We start from the raw sequence: 20,389 nt of genomic DNA, 5'->3' as shown, positions 1-20,389 counted from the left end.
CATCATGCTTCGTACAAAACAGCACATTTACTACACAGTACTCATTCCAGAATCACCGTCCAAACCAAAGAAATAAGTAGGGGCACACGGGCACATACACTAGATCACACAGACTTTTAAAATAATTTTCAGAGCCGGAATTGTTTAGTTGGGCAGAAAAGCAGTAAATCGATCCTTACGTAGATATGTGAAAATTATATGCAAAAGAGAAAACCAGCATGTGTTTAAAATAAATCAGATTAGATTTACTCAGGCACTGCTAGGATAAGTGGAAATTGATTATATTCCTTTTGAATCCAAATTTCTACTTTATTGGGAAAAATATAGTAACCATTACAGCTTCTAGGTGACGGACAAGAGGGCAGACAGTTGGGACAGCCAAACAGGGAAGGCTGGTAAGGAGCTAGAGGCAAGGGTGATTAAACAAACAGCTACTAATTGGGAAACGGAGGTTCTAGATACACCATTCAGAAGAGACCTAGACTGGCAGATTCCAAAGGCGACTGTTCGCTTGCGTTTGTAACCTAGAACCTGTCTAAATGTTCAGTGCCTCTAATCTGGTTCTGAAGAATGTATCTTAAATGCATTCTGAAATAAAAACAAAAAAACAGCTCCCACGGAGCCCCCTTTGGGGATGTGTCATTTTCAGATGCGCATCCTTCCTTCGGCACTGCCACGGAAACCTCTCCCAGGGTGCGGGTGTGGGGGGGGGGGTTTCCCCTCTCACAGTGACCAGAAAGGGGCGGGGCCTGGGATGCGGGAACAGCAAAGAAACGTTACTTTCCTTTTACTGCAGACGTTCTTCGGAGAACTTCCACTGTTCCTTAGGGGAAAGGAAGGGAGTACGGAAAAGAGTTCCTGAAGTATCACTGCCTTCTGATGACACCGAGATCGTAACTTTGACCCCGACAGAGGTTACACTCTTATATCATACAGCACCTGCCTTGCTCATGAGACACAGCACTTCTGCCATGCTATGAAACAGAGTAAAAATCACTCATGGCACTAAAACATGTTTAGAGACGTTAACATGCCTTCCCCCAAACTCCCTTTCCCAGTGCCCCTGTGAGGTAGGTGTCTGATGGGGAAAAACAGAGGCACAGAGGGGCTAGTCTGCTCTCCTTTCACTGTGTGGTGAGCCGGGGCCCGGCCCGCAGAAGGACCAGGCGTCCCGGCTCCCTGAACTTTATTCAGCCACTTCTCAGAAGGCTTACCTAAGTGACACAACAAATACAGCAGAGGAAGTTTTCTTTTCAAACGTTTTAACTGGTTAGCTATTTCTTATTCTCACTTTGAACGTAAGTTATCTAAAATGAAACCAAATATAAACTAACAAAAGGTCAATACTGCCTAACAGTCTGTGTCAAAATGTAGCCTATTTTACACGGATGGCTGAATAAACATATGATTCAAGTAGAAGTCGTAGCAGGTGGTCTGGTGTTCCGATTACTCAAGCCAGGCTGAGTAAAGTGTTCCTCGCAGACACCACTGTTGTACTTGGTGAGAAACTCTTTGGCCTGACATAAAGGAATAAAATTTCACCCCTGTTTCATGGAAAACTATCCTGAAAGATACTCCAGGCAGGGCCAGCCCTGCCTGGAAAGGGGACTCTCAGCCACACGATGTGTGTATTACTGAGTTCCTACAGAACTCTTTGAAGCCAGACATGAAGGTCACGGTTGTCCTGCCATAAAGCTCACAGGACAGGTCACACTATGTACAGAGGGGGCAATACACAGGGTACATGCACTAGCACCATGCCACAGGAGTCAAAGAGGACAAGAGCAGCTTAGAGTCCCATCTGGTACCCCATCTGCAGAAGCTCCCTCTGGCCAGGGGAAGACCAGTGGGTCCTGTATTCCTTCCCGTAATGAGGAGAGGGATAAAGACAGAGCATTCATTGCTGGCTGCTTTGTGTATACCACCTATCCCAATTCTGCTCTTACAGAAACTGGTAGCCTTCTTAGATCTTACAGATACTAAAAGATAACAAATTACATTTCTTGATCAAGAGAGAATGGTAGAATGGCGCAAAGCAAAATTCAAAGGTCAGTTACAAGATGTGCTGCAGGGCTCAGGGCAGTTTATACTGCTATTTATTCCTAGAAACAAACTCATGAGTGCTCAGGGCACTAGCTTTTAGAAATGAGATCATTTTTGAGGTGACACCATGCTGTAGTGTCTGTGGAGTGAATTCAATGCATACCATGTCCCCTAATTAAAGATCTTACTATATTTGGTTTGAGTGTCTGAAGGCCATGACACCAAATCAGACACAAGCACCTCTGCACAGCTTTGGCCTTGGCATTAATGCAAACACCCAGCCACTCTTCCAAGGCCTACCTCCCCTTCATGGAGCTCGTCTCCCAAAGGGCCCCAGCCTGGCTCTACGCTCTGCACATGCAGGACCAGAGGGAATCATTCCAACTCAGAGTTTCATTGGGATACTAGGATACAGCATAGCAGCGGTTCATGCACCTTATGTCTAAAAACCAAAGCTCAGGTGAAGCCCAGCTGGTTACTGTGCAAGATGAACCAGCAGGACATTCTCTCCTCGAATGAAAATCTGATTTATGTGTCGAGTGAATACCTGCTGGTAATCCACTTTGGGCTTTCGCTTTTTCTTACGGGGCTGGCCCCGGGAGAGGGTGGTGGCCCTGGAAAAGGTACCTCCCACACTCGACCCTTCTGTCCGTGTAGTCCTCCCTGACAGCTCTGACCTGGACTCCTCCCTTGCAGATGCCTGCAGGGAAGAAGGGACGGAGCGGGAACGCCTGCGTGAACCCCGGTCAGTGTCTCCTCTTCCCCACACCGAAGCCACCTTCCAAGTGGACGTCTGGGAGTATCTGGACAGAGTGGAGTCTTCAACTGCAGACTTAGAATCAGCTTCCTTCTTGGAGGAATCCTGCAGTTTCAGTCGATCAAACAGCTACAAGGAAAGCAATGATAAATATCAGACTTCTGTTTCAACATCCCTCTTTCAGCACATAGAAAAGACCAGGTCCCTTAATCACGCTCTGTGGGCTCTCTGCTCTGCAGTTTTTTAAAAGCTAGTCATGAGTCTTCTATTCCTAGCCATGACTCAGGTAAATCATAAGTATGTCAAGAGAAAAGATACTCACTTTTTTATGATATAAAACTGAAAGACTTTTAAGCCTCAGAAGAGGTAACTTATTGCTCAGACAATATGCAGGTAAGAAACATGGACGCATTTTAGGTTCGCTGGGGGCATGAGAAGGGAGACTAATGAAGACGCTGGTCCAGGCATAGCCGGTTGACAGCAACAGGACTTTCCCACTAGGGAACCCCGGTCCCTGGCTCAGGGACCTTAATTCCTAAGCGTGAAGGCATGCTGGGTACTCAGGAAGTCGGGGGAACGGCTTACCCTGGTAAGGGTCAGTGAGGAGTCCCGTTCATATGCTTTGCCTAGAACAGGCTTTCGGTAGGTCTCATCCACATCAGTAAGTGCCTAGAGGAAAACAGCCCAAAGGGGAAAAATCAGGCCGAGTTAAAAATATTATTTTTACAGCTTTCAGGAAAAAGTTTAAAAGGAAGAATAACATCTAATTGTAGCAGAACTAAACTTAACAGGTGACTCAGCTCTTGGGCAGAAAAAAATGGTAATATCGGGCACCCTGAGTGGGAATTCCAAGCTGCTTTAACCACATAAGATGGGTTTCTCTTATATTGAGGGGCCTTCACAAATGCAAGGTAGAGGTTCTTAAATTTCTGGGAGCATGAATATCTAGGAAGCTTATTAAAATTCAGATCCAAGGTTACTCTCCTACACATTCTGATTCAATTGGTCTGGGGTGAATCCTAGGAACTGTCTGTTATAACCAGAAACCCCATGGTTCTGATGCAGGACAACCTCAGACCACACTTTAAGAAACACTAGTCTATTCCTTCTTTTTCCTTTTCAGTTTCTATGTCTTATGACAGCAATTGATACACATTGATGAAGGTTACACACAGAGTTGCTGGTGAATTCTTGCTGTTGAGAGACCAACAAATGAGATCATGTATGAGAAATTACTTTGAGAAGTATGAATCACCCTACAAATACAAGCTCATAGTATTAACACTACCACCACTGTCATCAAATAGATTCTCTTAAGCCTTTCCCTTCAAAGGTAAAATTATAATAATAAAGTATTTTTCTCCTTCATTTTAGAAATGAGAAAACTGAGGCTCAGAGAAGTGTGCCTAGAGTCACACAGCCACCACGTTGTAAAGCTAGGATTCAAATCCAGGATTTCTAACTCCATAACGGTTGAAAACATGGTCTCAAAGGCCAGAAAGAACCTGGGATAAAGTCATGGTCCTCCCACTTACTAAAAGTGTGCTCTGGGATCAAGCTTCCAAAATCGCTAGCCTCAATTTCTTCACTTGTGAAATGGAAGAGTGACAGACCTACGCTCACCCACTGAGATAATATATATGAAGCCTTCAGCACACAGCACACAGCACAGGCTCAGTGAGCATTAGCAACTACTGTTGTTATCATCAAGGGGAATGCACAGACGGGGACAGAGCACAAGGAAAAGAAAAATTAGCAATGGAAGATCATATGGAAAGAAACACTAGACAGCCCTGGTGGCTCCCATTTTAACTGTCTCATATTACAGTTGTGTTACGATATACCCCTTCTCTCCTACAAATGTCTAGTAAACAGACAGTAAGCCTCTAGGACGCCGGGGCACGTGGTACACTCCTTCATAAGGAAACACTATGCCAAGTGTCTTGCTTATTAATATGCCTGCTTCACCTCTATCCTCATCTGTCTTTCCAAAATCTGTAGAGTGAAAGTTCCTCTCTGAAATTACTGTACTTAGCACCGTGCCCAGCCGAAGTAGGAAGTCAATAAATATTTAATTCAAATGAAGGATAGTTGGTAGGAAATCAATACCAAATTACTAAACGACAAAATAAGTTTAAAATCCCTTAAGGCTAGATTTCTCAACTCTGATACTAATAATATTTTGGACCAGATAATTCTTTGCTGTTGGGGGGCTGTCTTGTGTATTGCAGGATGTGCAGCAACAGCCCTGGCCTCTATCCTCTAGATGCCAGCAGCACCCCATCCCATAGTTGTGACAATCAAAAAAATGTCCCTAGACATTCCCAAACATGCCTGGGAAGGAGGAATGGGCAAAAACACCCTAGTTAAAAGCCCGTGACTTTAGGAAAGGCAATAAAAACACTTTTTTGTTGTTGCCCATGAGAGTGCAAAGATTCTAGTTCTTCTGGGAAGTTATTCTGGAGGTTTTCCTGAATAAGGGCCTTTAGATACATAAAAGATTTAATCCCTAGGAGGTTCTGCAGCCCCTTGAGGAAGGCTTAATTACCATATTCCAGAACTTGTCAAACGCAACGAGGAAGCCTGTACAGACGCCCCGAAGTCCCTTGAAAGTGCGGATGTGAACATTCACCTTCACCCCCTCCCGGATACAACGATGGAGTTCACCCAGAGGGCTGCCTTCATGCACTGAAACAAGAAGGAGGGTCAGCACAGCATGAACATCTGCTCTCACGCCCAGAATTAACAACCAAGACCACCCAGCCATCTCCAGCAACGCAAGGCGACACGTCGCAGTGGCAACCTCACCGTGGGAGCAAGAAGGCCCGATGGGCAACGTGGTTAGTACAGGCCACGCACCCTGAAACAAGACAAGATTCCCCGGAACGTGGGGAACTCAGCTGTACGGCCATCACCCAGATATTTCACGAACTCTATGTTCTAGATTCTATAACGTCACTGATTCTAAGAGACACCATTGTTTAAAAATTTGGGGGGGCAAAAAGGAAATACTATATTAAACGCACACTTCAGCAGTTAGGTTCTTCTCAGTTTTATGCTTTGTTGAGACAATTTTTCTCAGATAAATCCCATGAACGGCAAGCAAGCTTGAGCTTTCCAAAGAACTAAAAACCGTGGTCATATGTTTAAAGGAAATGAACCGTGTGCCTCATCTGCCCTTCAACACATGCAGTCATCTAAGAGAGAATGGCCCTTTGGCGCCCCAGTCTGAGCTACTCCATGCATGAGCTCTCTGGGGCCACCAGTGTTTCAGTGTCCATCATCGCTGCACTAGGAGGAGCAGGCCTGACTGTATTCCAAGCCTCGCTGGTGAAAGGCACCTGCTGAGCATCTTACTCTTAGGAGATTGCTGATAAGCATCACGTAAAAAGAACAGTATGACGATTCATGGGACAAAGGCTGGGATTATAAACTGCAGCTTTTTCTATGATGGATACTTGTTTTCAAAGCTTGGGAGCAAGGATGAATTTTATTTTTATTATTTCATGTTAACTTAACCTTCACAATATGCTAGCTATACTACAGAAAACCTCCCTAAAGAAAACCACATACAGACAACACACTCACAAATACACAGTCGCAGTCTTTTTGCAAGTTTGCAAGGCAAAATTCTTTGGAGATTATTGCCACTGATAGTAAACAAACAAAAGTTTTCTGTTTCGTTTCTAGTAACATAACAGAGAACAACTTCTGGGAAGTTATTCTGGAGGTTTCCCTGAATAAGGGCCTTTAGATACATAAAAGATTTAATTTTCAATCTGCGTAACTAAGGTTGGTTACTCTTAACCTCCTTATGCCTCACTCATGAGTTGGTTTATAAATGATGGCAGTGATAAATTAATAAAAGAAAATATTCTTGGATTAAGTTAGCAGATGAGAAGTAGGAGCTTGTCAGACTGAAGATTCAGCAGGAAGACACAGTTGGAGGCAGAGTGACAGAAACAGTGGCCTTGGAAAAAGAAATGAGAATCTAGTCTGACCTCCATCATCTCTCTCTCCTCCAGCCATATTTTAAAATTCTTTGAACCTCTGATATAGAAAGGTGTGTGTATGTACATATATCCAGACACGTGCTGTAGACAGTGTTCAATCAAGCATTGTAAACAATTTTTAGGTCATTATAACTAGTTGTGTGACCTTGGTGAGCAACTTTTTTTCTGCAAGTCCAAGTTTCCTCATTCATAAAATGAGGTTAGACTAGTTAACTTCTAGATTCACGTAAGGACTAAGTCTCTTTAATTCGATTTCTTAGAAACTAATCACAATGCCTAGATTACCCCCTCTCCGCATACACATGCACTGCTCCCCCACCCCGCCACCATACACATATATATTTCCACAGAGTAGAAAGACTACTTTGTTCCTAACTTGGAAGAAACAGGGGCACTACTTCTCCCCACGCAGCCCCAAATCAGAGAGAAAGGACAAGAATCTTAACAACAGTCTCTTATTCTAATTAAACAAACGGCAAACTCAGATTTTCATCCTTCACGTCTATACCTTTGACTTTTCATTTTCAAAGATTTGATAAGGTGTTATTCCAGGGAGTATTTCTCTCCTTATATGATCAAAACTACAATGCTAGTACCACCTACCAGAGCAAAACGCCAAGAGAAAAATGAGCCCCACACTCTGAATCAGGAGGCACATTCTGAAGCTCTTCCCAGCAGTCTCCGTGACAAACCCCAAATGGATATGAGCCAGGCTTCCAAAGCTTAGTATGACAAAAATATACATTTTTTGCCCTCATTTTGCATATGTGTGTGTGTGTGTATGTATATATATATATATATATATATATATATATATATATATATATATATATATATATATATATATATGCCTTATTTTTGAAGAAGTTATTCTTCCAAATTCCATCTCCACTGTCATTACTCTTGGGCCACACCTTTCCAAATCCAGGCCATTTTAAACCCCTCTTGTTTCCCCCTGTTAGTAGCCATCACGAAGTTCAGACAGTAGGTTCTCAATAATCAAGACCTGCCTTTTCTTTTCTCTTCCCACAACCAACAGTACAGTTCAGAGCCTCATCAGATGATGGGTTCACTTCCAGGGTCTCCTAGCTCCCCACCCCTCCCACATCAATGTCATCATCATCACTGTCACCAACATTACCACCAGTTACCAAGCCCTCAGTACGCGGCCAGGCGCTGTGTAAGTTAACTTATAAATGCATCATTTTACTTAATCCTCACAACTCGAACACACAGGTACTACTATTTCACCTCATTTAACAGATGAGGAAAATGAGGCTCAGAAAGGTTTAAATAGTTCGCTCCAGGGTACTTAGTTACCTAGTAAACTGCTGAGCCAACAGTCTATTCCAGCAGGTTATACTGCATTGTGACCTGGGGCTTTTAATTATGACAGTCTAAAACTAGTAATAACCACAGCCACCACCCACAGCAATCACGGTTGCATTTAATACTCTTGATGAGAATTGCCCTACATGCTAGGGGACATCGTAATTGTTAGCCTTTAAATGTTAACTAATTTAAATGTCACAGCTACAGCTAGGTTCTCTTATTGCCCTCACTTCACCTATGAGGAAACTGAGGCCCCAGGGAGTTGAGGTAACTTGCCTAAAGCAAAACAGCTGGGAAGTGGAGGAGCCAGTCTTCAAACCAAGGCAATCAACCCCGAGTCTGTGATCTACTCTGCCTCCCCAAATACACGTTACCCCTAGAAACTCGGCTATTAGAAACATTTGCCGTACAAAGGCTTCTGCTTACAAATATACACCATGGTTCCACTCTATCATAACAAAGTCAAGGAGAAACTCTCTGGTCTTCAAAGCATTCTGGCAACAAATCCCTCTCTGGACCCAGATTCACTCCTCATTGCTCTGGACACAAACCACATATGTAGCAACCTCCACCCACCAAAAAGCAGCAAGGAAACATCAGTACTCTTCCTCTCCTGAGACTAGCATAATCGTTAAGCACATTGGACAATCCAGGACTCACTGCAGGCTAACTAGTTATGTGATGCGAGGCAAGTAACTGAGCTCAGTGAGCCTCAGTTTCCTTGTTTATCAAGTAGTATCCGAGGGTACAATGAGATATAATGCATTTAAAGAGCTTAACACTGTGTATAGCACATATTGGCTCAATAACAGTAGCTATAATTACCAATAAAATTACCGTGAACTGACTACAAAGGGACATGAGGAAACTCTGCGATCATGGATGTGTTCTGTGTGTTGCTTGTGGTGGTGATATTGCAACTCTACACTTGTCAAAAATCACTTTAAAAGAATGAATCTGGTTATATGTAAATTATACCTCAATAGCCTGATTTTTATATAATTACTGTTGTCGTCAACCTTAACTTCAAGATCTAAAGCTGACCTCTTATATGAACTCTTCTTGAATAAATCTAATCCTCACCCATGCTTCTGTTTTTGCTTTCTGAAGGTCACCAACTCTTTGTGGTACCTACTCGTCTCTACCATGTACACCCAACTGTTTCCAGGAGTGTGATTAAAATTTTCAGTGCCTAGGGCACATTCTGCAACTTAGGTTCCTGGCATATATTTCACTGTGGCCTTCACATTTTGTCATACTAGCAATAGAGCCAAGTGTTCCACAGGTAAAGCCAAAATCATCCACCACATAGAAATATTTTTCTCTTAAAAATCTTGGAAGCAAAGCAATAATTGTCAAAATGAAAATAAGATGTTACAATCTGAGACCTAGGGTGCATTTCAAAGATCTGATAGTGGCAAAAAATATGGGCAAAATAAGGTCGCCCCAAATGCTCTTAATTTAGGAACATGCATAATTTATCTTTGTGCCACTGCTGAGCAAGCAACCTGGGGTAGCTTAGGGATGCTCCGGCACAGTAAGTCACCCTAACAGCATTCAGCTTTTCAGGATGTTTCTCTTAATAAACACATTTCTAGGAACGAAAGAAAATACTCCTTTGCTTAGCACAACTCTCCATTCCAAAGGAGTGATTTAATAATGCCACAGTTCAGCCATCAGGATACAGATGCTTTGAATGGCTAAGTAGGTCATTGTGTTCACGGGGCAGATGTCAGAACTGCTTGCCAGATGACAAAAGATATAACCCTGGGCTGTTTTTATTCCATTTACACAAGACCTAACTCGCACATTAGCAGCCTCTGCTGTTTACAGCTTTACTCTAAGGATCTATTAGGAGGCTGCAAGAAATTCCCTTGTGCCATTTACACCTTCAGAACTGAAATTAACCTGTGCATATGGTAATATGAGCCTGACAGACAGACAAGTCCTGTACCTAGCCTGGCAGAGCGGCTATAAAACAGTGTCTGTTTCAGTGGCATTTTGTGCCTGCTGCACTCCAGCACTTGTGACTTGCTAATGTATATCAAGATCCTGCAGCCCTCCTCCTGCTTACAGCACCAAGACGAGCTGTCACTTAAAGTGCAGGGGTCAAAGAGATTATGTTCCCTGTGCTATCTTACACACCATCCCATCATCCCCAAACCTCACTGATCACTCTCCCTCTCCTAAAGCCGGTTGTGCCTCCCCCTCCCCTACCGTGTGTGGTCCCAAGACCTCTTTATCGCCTGCCTCTGCAAACCCTCTCTGTGATGTCTGGTTTCCAGGCCCAACACCTCTCCAGACCCTCCAACACTCCGGCAGATCCTTCCTACAGGCTATTCATCACCTCTGTAGCCACTTCAGTGGACCCCAACACCTTCACGAACCTGCACATGTTATCCACGCAGACTCTCGCCAAGGCTATTTATTACCTCTACAGCCTTACCACTTCCCTCCACGGCTCGTGCAGACCCTTCATTACTCAGACGACCCTCCCCACGCCCCCATCACGCACATTACTCCAGCAGAACCTCCCCACCGTCGCTGACTATCTGTTCAACCCTCACCAGACCCTCCCCCTGCCACACGCAGACCCGCGCCAAGCCGCTATCCCCCGGCGCGCGCCCGCCCCCTACACCCCCGCCCCGGCCACCACCTTCCGGACTGCCGCCCGGGACAGCCCCCCACCCCCGCCCGCCCGCGGGACTCACAGGGCATTCTCGTGAGCACGTTGCGCGGCTTCTTCCTGCTCCGACCCGGACCCCGCCGCCGCGCCCCGGAGGCCCCGTCTCCGTCCTCCTTGACCACCATGAGGCGGCGGAGGCGCTGGATGCGCTCGGGGTCCGGGACGGGGGCGTCCTGGCGGCGGCGGGTCCTGCCCGAGGGCCCGGCGGCGGCGGCGGTGGCTGGAGCCCCCAAGCCCGCGGCCGCGCCCCGCGCCCGCCCGCGCCCGCCGCCCCGGACTCCGGTCCTGAGGAAGCTCTCGTACTGGGCCAGGTTGTTGAAACAGGGCGCATTGGGGTAGGGGATGGGAGGCAGGCGGGGCGCGTACAGGGCCAGCAGCGGGTCGAAGCTGTCAGAGCTGACATCCAGACGCGGGCTGGGCGGCCGCGCGGGGCTCCCGGCGCGAGCCGACCTCGCCCCCCGATCCCGCTCCTCCATGTTTGAAAGGCCCGCAAGCCGAGGCCGATGGGAAGGAGCGGGGCCGCCAGAGGGCGGCACTGCGCAGCCGCGGCGTGGGGTCGCACTGCGCCGGCGTGGCCGCCTGAGGGCAGCATGCGCCCGCGCTCTGTGCCGCCGTGGGTGTGGCGCACCGCCTCAGCGGCCCGGGGGCCGGTGCACCTGCCTTAACGCGATATTTCCCCATCTATGTCATTATTATTTGGGGTGTTCGTTAATAGTCATGATTCCCCGACTGTCATTCTAACAAGCTCCCCAGGCGTTTCTCTGCTCTCTGGAACGGCAGTCTGCTCGAGCTGGCGGGAAGCTGTGGGAAGAACTCTGGCAAATACTATTCCAATTTGCATGAAAGCAAGATAATCATGCTTAGTTAGCCCCTCTGGGTCTTTACATTCTCATCTGAAATATGGTAGAATTGTCCGAAGAATGAAAATATAACTGCATGTAAAGAGCATAATAAATGCTCTATGAATGTTAGCTTATACTAAAGTGTACAATGAAACTGAAGGACGGGTGGATCATAGTCCTCAATTTCCTACACCGTATGCAAAAAGGAATCTACACCTACACCAGAAAGACGCTAGTATTAAGGAAAATCCACTATCACTGGTTTTCTAAGCATTGCCGTACACCTGGAGGAAACCAGGATCCTGCAGTTGGAGGACAGGTTGATGGAGGTTTTACAAAACCTGGTTGTACTTCAGGGCCTCTGTTCAGCAAAACATTTTTTGTGTTTTGATATTGAAATGATAGTCTGTACCAAAGGCCCAGACATTATCCCCTCACCCAGCAGAGCCAAGTTGTTTCCATTTACCTGCAGGCCACACAAATCACCTTCCTAACCGCCACCACTCCCCCAAATTGCTATCGACTGGTATTAATTCTATACAAGTTGCTTTTTAAGATTTGGAAAGGAAACCTGAAAGAATTCTATTCTCTACCTTAGACAGCAGGATGAAAATTAATATGCAACTGTGAAGTATACTTTAGGATGAATACATGCTGCAAAATAAAGAGAAAAACCATCCAATAATGCTTCTAATAGCACTACATAATAGGTTTAATTATGGCATAAATATTAAACCTAGGCTTATTCCTTTGCTCAAAACCCCCTGCCCCAACACAAACCTCAAGCCTGCTAACTGCTGGGGATTCAAGGAATACGTGCATGCCCCTCCACCGTACAGCGAAATCGAGTGATAGCCCCTGTAATATCACACAGCACCCACAGAAAGCACAAACCTTCCTTGGGTGGTTGTCTTGAAAATGTGCATTAATACTTATTTGTATTTGTTTTGCTTTAAAATTCTGTAAATTTACTTGCCATTTACTTACATTTGCCAATCAAGTGCTACATTCTCACTGCCTTACTTGGCCTATCCCTGTGTATCTAGGTATACTGGTCTAGGTGTATCACAGTCTAGGTATTAGACTATTTGGGCCTTGTTACCTGAAGTGTGATATACTGAAGACCATATACGTCAAAAGCCTTTGAACCCCCAAATCATGGGGAGAGGTTGGAACTAGCGTTTTAAACAAGGATTTCAAGTAAATTTTTTGCATCCAGAAGTCTGTGAACCACCGCTGTGATGACAGATGTGATCCTGGCTTATGTAAAAACACACACGGAAGTTGGACTCATACTGCATTTGTATGAAAAAAGAGAAAAATTAGGCCAAGGGAGTTGAAACCTTTATTTTTTTTCTCTCAAAGAAATTTTATCAATGACCAAACATGAGCCATGCCTCCTATTCCTGTGGAGCGAAGAGAAGGGGAAGGGAAAAAAAGGCATGGACAGATGGGGTGTCAATTAGTGAGGGATGAGACCAGCCGTTGCCCCGTCAAAAATACATTTTCTCCTCGGCTGTAAATTCTACAATGCAAGACCCGTCACTGGGATGTGAGCTGTCTCTTAATTAATTCTTTACAGAGCCAAATTAATCTTTTCCCTCTAAAATATGGAATGTGGGCAAGAGGAAATGTGGGTTCTCTCACCTCCCATCTCCACCGCCTCCCCTCTTCAGAGGCCAAAAGCTTGGCAACACGCAATTCCTGCTGCTCCCCACCCAGCTCCGCTGGCAGGTGAACTATTAGGACTCCTTTGACAGCTGCCATTGTGCCCCCGAGGGGAATGTTGGCCCCTCTACTCTCCAGTTCAAATGCCACTGTTCTGATGATATAGGCCACCTGAGAATCTTTTTCAGGAAGTCCAACAGGAAGGTGACTTTTTAAAACTGAAGTATCCTGAGGACACAGAGTAAATGTTTCTTCCTCCACATTCATTGTCACGTTTCTCTCTCATATAGACACATAATTCTATTTCTTCTTAGAAAGAGGTAAGTGGCCTTGGAATCACTGCCCCTGGCAAGAGGCTGAGGATGCTGACAGCTCCACAAAATCAATCTACGGGATGTTTACACAAGGACATCCAAACTACGACTCATTTGTTCAGCCCAAGTAGCCAACCTGGAGACTGGCACAAAACCCCGAGTTTGCCCTGGAATTCCTGGATTCATGGCCATTAGGCAGGCAACAACCCATATTAACCCCATGTCTGCCAAAGATAAATGCAAGCGGATGGGTGGGAAAGGTGAGGTTATCAAGGGCACGGGGTTCTCCAGTTAAGAACAGGTGGGCGAAAGTAAAGCTTGGGCTCATCTTCTATCACAGGTGAAAAGAGCTTCACGGGTTTTTATAAGACTTATGCCACAATCTAAAAATGATTCATTCTGCAAGGGATAAAATAGTTCTTGCTTTATAAAAATAGTACCACGATTTTTAAAAAAATGCACTTCTATCAAAGGAACCACGTTTCGACACTGCAAAAAAGGTGTTCTACTTAAGACAGAACATGATACACCACCCACACCCATCTCTTCTTTCCCCATTCCCCTCCCAACCAGAGTCACGCCACTCCCAGGACACTGTTCTGGGTGGCACAGATGCCAGGGCCGCCTACGGCCAGGAGATTTGGGGGGGGCCTGCATGGTCGAGCAAAACCAGGACTGAAAAGTAAAGGGTCAGCTGTCTTCATCCAGGATCTCTGGATGCTCCTTCCAGAAAGCGTCCCCGATGACGTCGCAGTGTAAGGGCGCCGGCTTTGTCCTGGTCCGGGTCACCACCTTCTGTTCTCCTTCCACTTCTGCTGGCAGCTTAACTTCTTTTGTCGTGACTTCATCCACCTACATGTGTAATTAAAATGTTGACACTGTTAAGTAGAGAGTGGGTTTGGGAGAGAAAAGGGAGATGTGGGGGTAGCTGGCTTTTTTACTTTATATACTTCTGACATATTATTTTTCACGCATACAGATACACACACACGTATCTCACCGTACATGAATTTCTTTACAACTAAAAATACTTTAAAAGTCATGTTGCTATATCCTGAAAGGAGATCTTAAGAACAAAGGAGGGATTTCATGCTCCTTGTTGGCAATAATCATAGAATTAAAGACATTTCTGGGGGAGGGAAGTATAGCTCAGTGGTAGAATGTGTGCTTGGTGTGCACAAGGTCCTCAGTTCAATCCCCAGGGCCTCTGTTAAGGGGAGAAAAAAAAGATATTTCTGCTCTCCCATCTGCATTAAGAAGTATCCAAGACTGTGCCAAAAAACAAATATGTTTAAAAATTACTAATAAAAGAGCTGAAGTTGCCAGTGGGATACCTAGCTCTCAGGGTACCCCTTAATACTTGAAAACATTCATCTCAGAAGAAACTACTTTAGACAGAAGGAAATAAATTTACGGACATTATTATGCCCAGGAGCTGGCAGAGAGAAAATACTGGCAGAATTAAAAATTTAGGTCAACGCATAGGCTTATTACAGAATATTACGTATGAATGTCTGGGGAATCTCTCGAACATTCTGCAAGGGACAGAACCCTCATAAACGACATCAGTGCCTCAGATTACAATTCTCACAGGATGGATGGACCATTTAATGGAATTATCCAGTGTGGGAGAGAGTATTTTTTAAATGTTCTCTGAATGCAAAAATCCTCACAGCTGCACTGTACCTGTTTCAAGGGGTTTTATTAGATGTGGGGAGAGCTTATGACACAGAAAAAAAGTGTCCTAATTTCTAAAATTCTGTGATTCTACTTACAGAAGGGGAGAGTTGAGGTCACAAAGTTCACTGACAAACAGACAAAGCAAGCATCCAAAATAATAATCTAGAGCGTCTCGTTTTAGAAAGGGTCTAATTCGTGCTAGCAACTGGAGTCACATCAGCAAACAGGCAGCAGGCAAGACAGAGCCTGGGACGGGCACAGGCTGCTTCTGACCCCCATCGCCTTCGTACATAGCAGCATTACCTTCTGCCACAGCAACACAGTCCCCTTTCTATACATCACGGGCTCGTTATTGTAGTTGATGTTGAATTCAGAAAATAAAATCTCATTCTTGTCTGCTGTGACAGTTCCCTGAAGAAAAGAAAACAGACAGAAAGAGCTTTGTAGGTCTTCCCTCCCCCTTGACCCCATCTATCCATCCCAGTCTCTATCAAAAGTTCCACAAACAGATCAAGAGGTGGAAGCGTTTTATCGAACGCTTCATGGATATTAATTAATTTTCATTTTAAGAGCAGTTCAAATCTTACTTAAATGTCAAAATTCCTAAAATTCTCCTAAAATCACTGGCTTTAAAAGTCACCACTGTGATGGGGTGAGAGGAACGAACAGGAAGAGTATCGATTCTGTATGAGATACTTCATGCGTATCTTCTTCTTTGACCCTCACAACCATCTCCATTTTGGAGATGAGAGTTATGAAGCTCAGAAAGAGAATATAAATTGCCCAAGACTGAATGTGCTCTTATTCTTACAAGAATCAAAATCTAAACTCGGCGTTCCCAAACTGGCCAGGTCCATCAGCCTTCCTGTTATTGCTATATATACGTCTTCACCATTATTGTTAACAATGATGACCATTTACTGAGTCATTATAATGTACCAGGCACTGTATTAGGAGCTGTTACAACACATCATCTCATTTCAGATCCGTTATCCTACAAGTACCATGGTCATCTAATAACAAAAGCCAGTGTTTATTAAGTCCCTGCAGTGTGCTTTGTACTCGCCTATGTGTTTTACATTCATCATGCCATTTAATTCTCACCATAAACCTGTGAGGTAGGAACTATTATTTTCCACATTTTACCTATGAAGAACTGAGGCAAAGAGGATAAAATTAAATGGAAGTAGCTGAGAACAATTATTTGACCCCCAGAGCCTGAACACCTAGTTATACATAGGGGTCAAAAACCTAAGAAATGCCAGGCTTACAGCAGGGAATGGGACTGAAGAGGCCAGGTGGGACTGACAAAACAGAAGAGTTCATGCCCTAGATAAAGAGGGCAGCCGATACCCAGGTCCAGGCAAGCATTACCACGTGGGAGTGCACAGCCAGTGTCACCGATTCCACTTTCCAGCTGAGGACACTGAAACTCAGGGAGAAGTAGTAGCTTATCCACAGTCACAAAGCAAGCAAGCAGCAGAGCTGCTTCAGGTGTGATCTTAAATCCTTTTGAAACAAAGCTATAAAAATTTGGAGCTTAAAAGGAAGGCAAGATATCATGGGGGAGTGTACAATAAACTGTCCCCAGTTAAGTATTAATGCAGTAAGACCGTTATACCTGTAATCTCCTTTGGGCTTGTACTGGTGTTAGTCCAGACTGCTGTACAAGTGCCCAGAAAACTGTATTATAAAGGTTATTGATGTGACCTGTAAGGAAAACAGAATAGCACTGGGTACGTATACAGAATCTGTTCAGTATTCACCCTTCGAAGAGTCCTGGAGCCCTGCCTGTCTCCTCTTTAAAGAGACTTTAGAGACATTTAGTTACTTGCCCAAAGCCATATACACTGAACATGAGGGGAAGTGGTCAAGCAGAAAAAAACCTTATTTCTTAACAGTTTTATCCTGTCATTTCAGTTGTGCTTTACACAAATCTGTTATATTGTGCATTAAGCCAAGGAATACTTTCAAAGTTACTTGATTTATATTATTCCCATCTCTTTCCCAGTTCTTTTGGCAAAATCAAGACACACCAAAGGGGTCTCACAAACATTTCAACATAGTCATGTACACAAGGACCACGACACGCACTGAGGCCAGCACAAACACACATGTGTAAAGCAAAGCAGGTGACCCCAGAGGAACAGGAGGGAATGGTACAGACCCTGACACACTGGCTCCTGGGTTCATGTATTATGTGTCTATAAAGGCCACAGTCACTGCACAGGTTCTGTCCATTACTCAGTGGGAATAGACCTAGGATTGACAGGTCTTCTGATTTTTCCAAAAAAAGCTGGATATAGGGAGTATTTACTTAAAATCTCCCAATTTTTCAAGTATTTTCAACTAATTAAAAAAACTTGAAGTACTGCATTCCAAACAAAATACACATGAGCCAAAACAGTGTAAGACCACCACCTCTAATACATGGAATTAGCGGTTTAATTACATCTGTTAATTTGGTTTCACTTACAATCTGCTTGCCGCCAGCTGAGGTAGTCCTTTAATGTCTGGTTGCTAGGATACACCACGACTCTTCCATCAAAGCCGGGGGGATACAGAAGGGGCTGGTCCCCAAAGTAATTCCGCCAATAAAAGACATAGCTGGAGGCGAACTGTGAGACCACGAGAGTCATGAACTTACTTGCAAAAGGCACGTTGGGTGGAGCAAGAAAAGAGAAAATACATGACATTAACTCAACACCATGACAGGGTCTGTGAGTGTAACGGAGAGATTACACAAAGTGTCCAGCAAACCAAGAGATAAGATGCATTGGGCCAAGAAAAACTCTTAATAGTTCAGTTACACATCTGAAATGCAGCTTGTCTCTCCTTTTAGTCCTATAAGTAATCTGCTAATCCCAAACTTTTCTCTGTAGGGTGTGATGTGAACTTATGGTTAAAGAAGGTTTTTTTCCCCTCAGTCTTGGGAGGGAAGCCATTGTTTTAAAAACTTACCAATTCACTATATGATTTGTTTCCTGGGAGTTTCAATATACTGCCAAGGCAAATATCAGATCTATTTTGTACTGCGATTCTCCTTAAATTAAAAGTTTAGTCTCTGTATCTAGTCTTAATGTTCAATGCCAGATCAATCTAGAAGCTAAGGTGATGAGGAATGGAGGGAAAGAATCAGATAAAGAGGCATACAGAAGGCCCAGATACCAGATGGAAGTACAACAGTCTACCATATTATACACATACATCCTGCAGTTGCAAATACTGCAGTCTTTAAGTCTGTGATTAAGATAAGCAGAAACCAAATGCTGGTAGGAAATATTCTGAAGGAGGTACACCACAGAATTTTACCTGGCTCTTCTTTTAAACCAGTTACTTTTCCGCTTGAACACAAAGCTGTACTCATCACTCTGTCCATATGCAATCACAATATCCTCCAGTTCTTCCATTACAGTTTGGGCACACTTGGTCATTAGGTGCAGAGCACGGCTGTCATTAGGTTTTGCGAAGTTGTGCTTCTCAGCAAACCTTCGTAGGGGAAAGAGAAGAGGGAAAAAGGACATGGATGGAAGAGAGTTGGTCATTAACACCACAGATCAAAGGGAGTGTTAAAAGAGGAAGATACTGCAAAAGTGCTGAGTTCAGAAATTCCACTAGCCACAACCTGATCCCTTTTGTTAAGTACTCAAGTTTTTTTCTTGCTCTGACCAACTGAGAAAAAGGGAGATAAATGCTGTTTTCATTCTCCATGCTGTGAAGTGGGGACAAAGTGTCTTTACTTCATAGGATGGTCCTGAAGATAATCAGGGAGACAACAAATACAACTATGCCCAGCTCCTTGGAAGTGTTCAATACATGTTAATTACAATAATCATTATTAAAGTAGCACTTTTTAAAATTTATTTACTTTTTTTTTTTCATGGAGGTACTGGGGATTGAACCCAGGACCTCGTGCTTGCTAGGCATGCGCTCTACCACTGAGCTATACCCTCCCCCTCTAAAGTAGCACTTTTTAAGAATTAAATGCCCATCTTTTTGTTAACACCTTTTTTCCCCTGGCTCTTTCCCCCTCCTGAATCTAGTCCACTCAGCCTGATAGAGATAAGGAAACAAAAACATACTATACAGTGCTGCTCACAGCAAGGCCTAAACAGGCCGCTGAACAGCCATTCCTCAAAAACCCAACAAAATAGTTTGGCAATTGGCTGAAGAGCTGAAATAATGCGCCCAAAAGTGACATCTTCTACCAGAGCCTTGTTAACGGGCACCTCAGGTCTGCTCCTCACCAGGTGAGCACCCCGTTTCATTTAACTACCCTGACCAGCTCAGGTTCGAACACAGTGCAGCCAGCACGAAGGGTGATGCTCAATGCCGCGCGCTCATTGGCTGCCGCGTTACCCCGGTAACCATGAACTGTGACCGGAGCTGTTGGATTTCTGCAAAGTGCTGGTGCGCCACGGAGCCCCGACCCGAGGTCGCTCACCGATGGAAATTCCTGCCATCCAGCCGCACCACCACCCAACAGTGGGCCAGGCAGGTATCGTCAGCCTCGAAGTTCCGCACGTATTCGAACTTGCTCTTTGCCATGGTCGCTCCCAATTTCAGAAACCGTCTCAGAATGACGGAAGTGGTGGCCAAGCTATCGCGAACCTTCAGTTTGCAAGCGGCCCTCATTTCCCCCACGGAAAGGAAAGGACGAAGAAGCCCCGCCCTCGGAAGTTCCTGTGTCTTTTTTCAAGACCGCTCTAGCCGTAGTGGAGGCCAGTATTTCTCTCGCCTCTCCTTGTAGTTTCTAATCGACTTTCCGGGTTGGAAGGAGAGTTCCATTCTTTGCACTACCCGTGGCTGCTCGCCTTTCTTCTAACGTTCTGCAACAAATCACTTTCACGAAGCCTAAAAAAATCCTTTCTGGCCAAGTTTGAAGGTTTAATTGTGTGTGTGTGTGTTTTTTCCTTTCTAAATTACATGTGTTAATTTGTTGTAGAAAATGTGGAATATACCGAAAAAATGTAATTAAGAAAATTAACACTTTTGAGTCTCCCCTATCCCCGTGGAAGCATTGTTCCCTCCAGTGTCCTTTTGTATATATATGT

At 44.5% G+C, this 20,389-nt stretch overlaps 2 protein-coding genes across 2 annotated transcripts; both read right to left on the bottom strand.

The window, feature by feature from the left end:
- Positions 1-288: 288 nt before the first annotated feature.
- Positions 289-11,324, bottom strand: LSM11 (LSM11, U7 small nuclear RNA associated). Its single transcript, XM_031449421.2, has 4 exons — positions 10,857-11,324; positions 5,349-5,488; positions 3,386-3,469; positions 289-2,929 (listed from the first exon to the last, which is right to left on the bottom strand). The coding sequence occupies exons 1-4, from the start codon at positions 11,305-11,307 to the stop codon at positions 2,519-2,521; spliced, it is 1,086 nt and encodes a 361-aa protein (XP_031305281.2). The 5' UTR covers positions 11,308-11,324; the 3' UTR covers positions 289-2,518.
- Positions 11,325-13,001: 1,677 nt separating this feature from the next.
- Positions 13,002-20,004, bottom strand: THG1L (tRNA-histidine guanylyltransferase 1 like). The gene is made up of 6 exons (XM_010987240.3): positions 19,780-20,004; positions 18,648-18,824; positions 17,812-17,981; positions 16,957-17,045; positions 15,639-15,746; positions 13,002-14,507 (listed from the first exon to the last, which is right to left on the bottom strand). Exons 1-6 carry the CDS (start codon positions 19,968-19,970, stop codon positions 14,346-14,348), a joined length of 897 nt encoding a protein of 298 aa, XP_010985542.1. The 5' UTR covers positions 19,971-20,004; the 3' UTR covers positions 13,002-14,345.
- Positions 20,005-20,389: the final 385 nt, after the last annotated feature.

This window comes from Camelus dromedarius, chromosome 3, assembly GCF_036321535.1.
Source record: "Camelus dromedarius isolate mCamDro1 chromosome 3, mCamDro1.pat, whole genome shotgun sequence".
Lineage (NCBI taxonomy): Eukaryota > Metazoa > Chordata > Mammalia > Artiodactyla > Camelidae > Camelus > Camelus dromedarius.
Note: the sequence above shows the minus strand (reverse complement) of the source record. Positions and strands in the feature narration are given on the sequence as shown.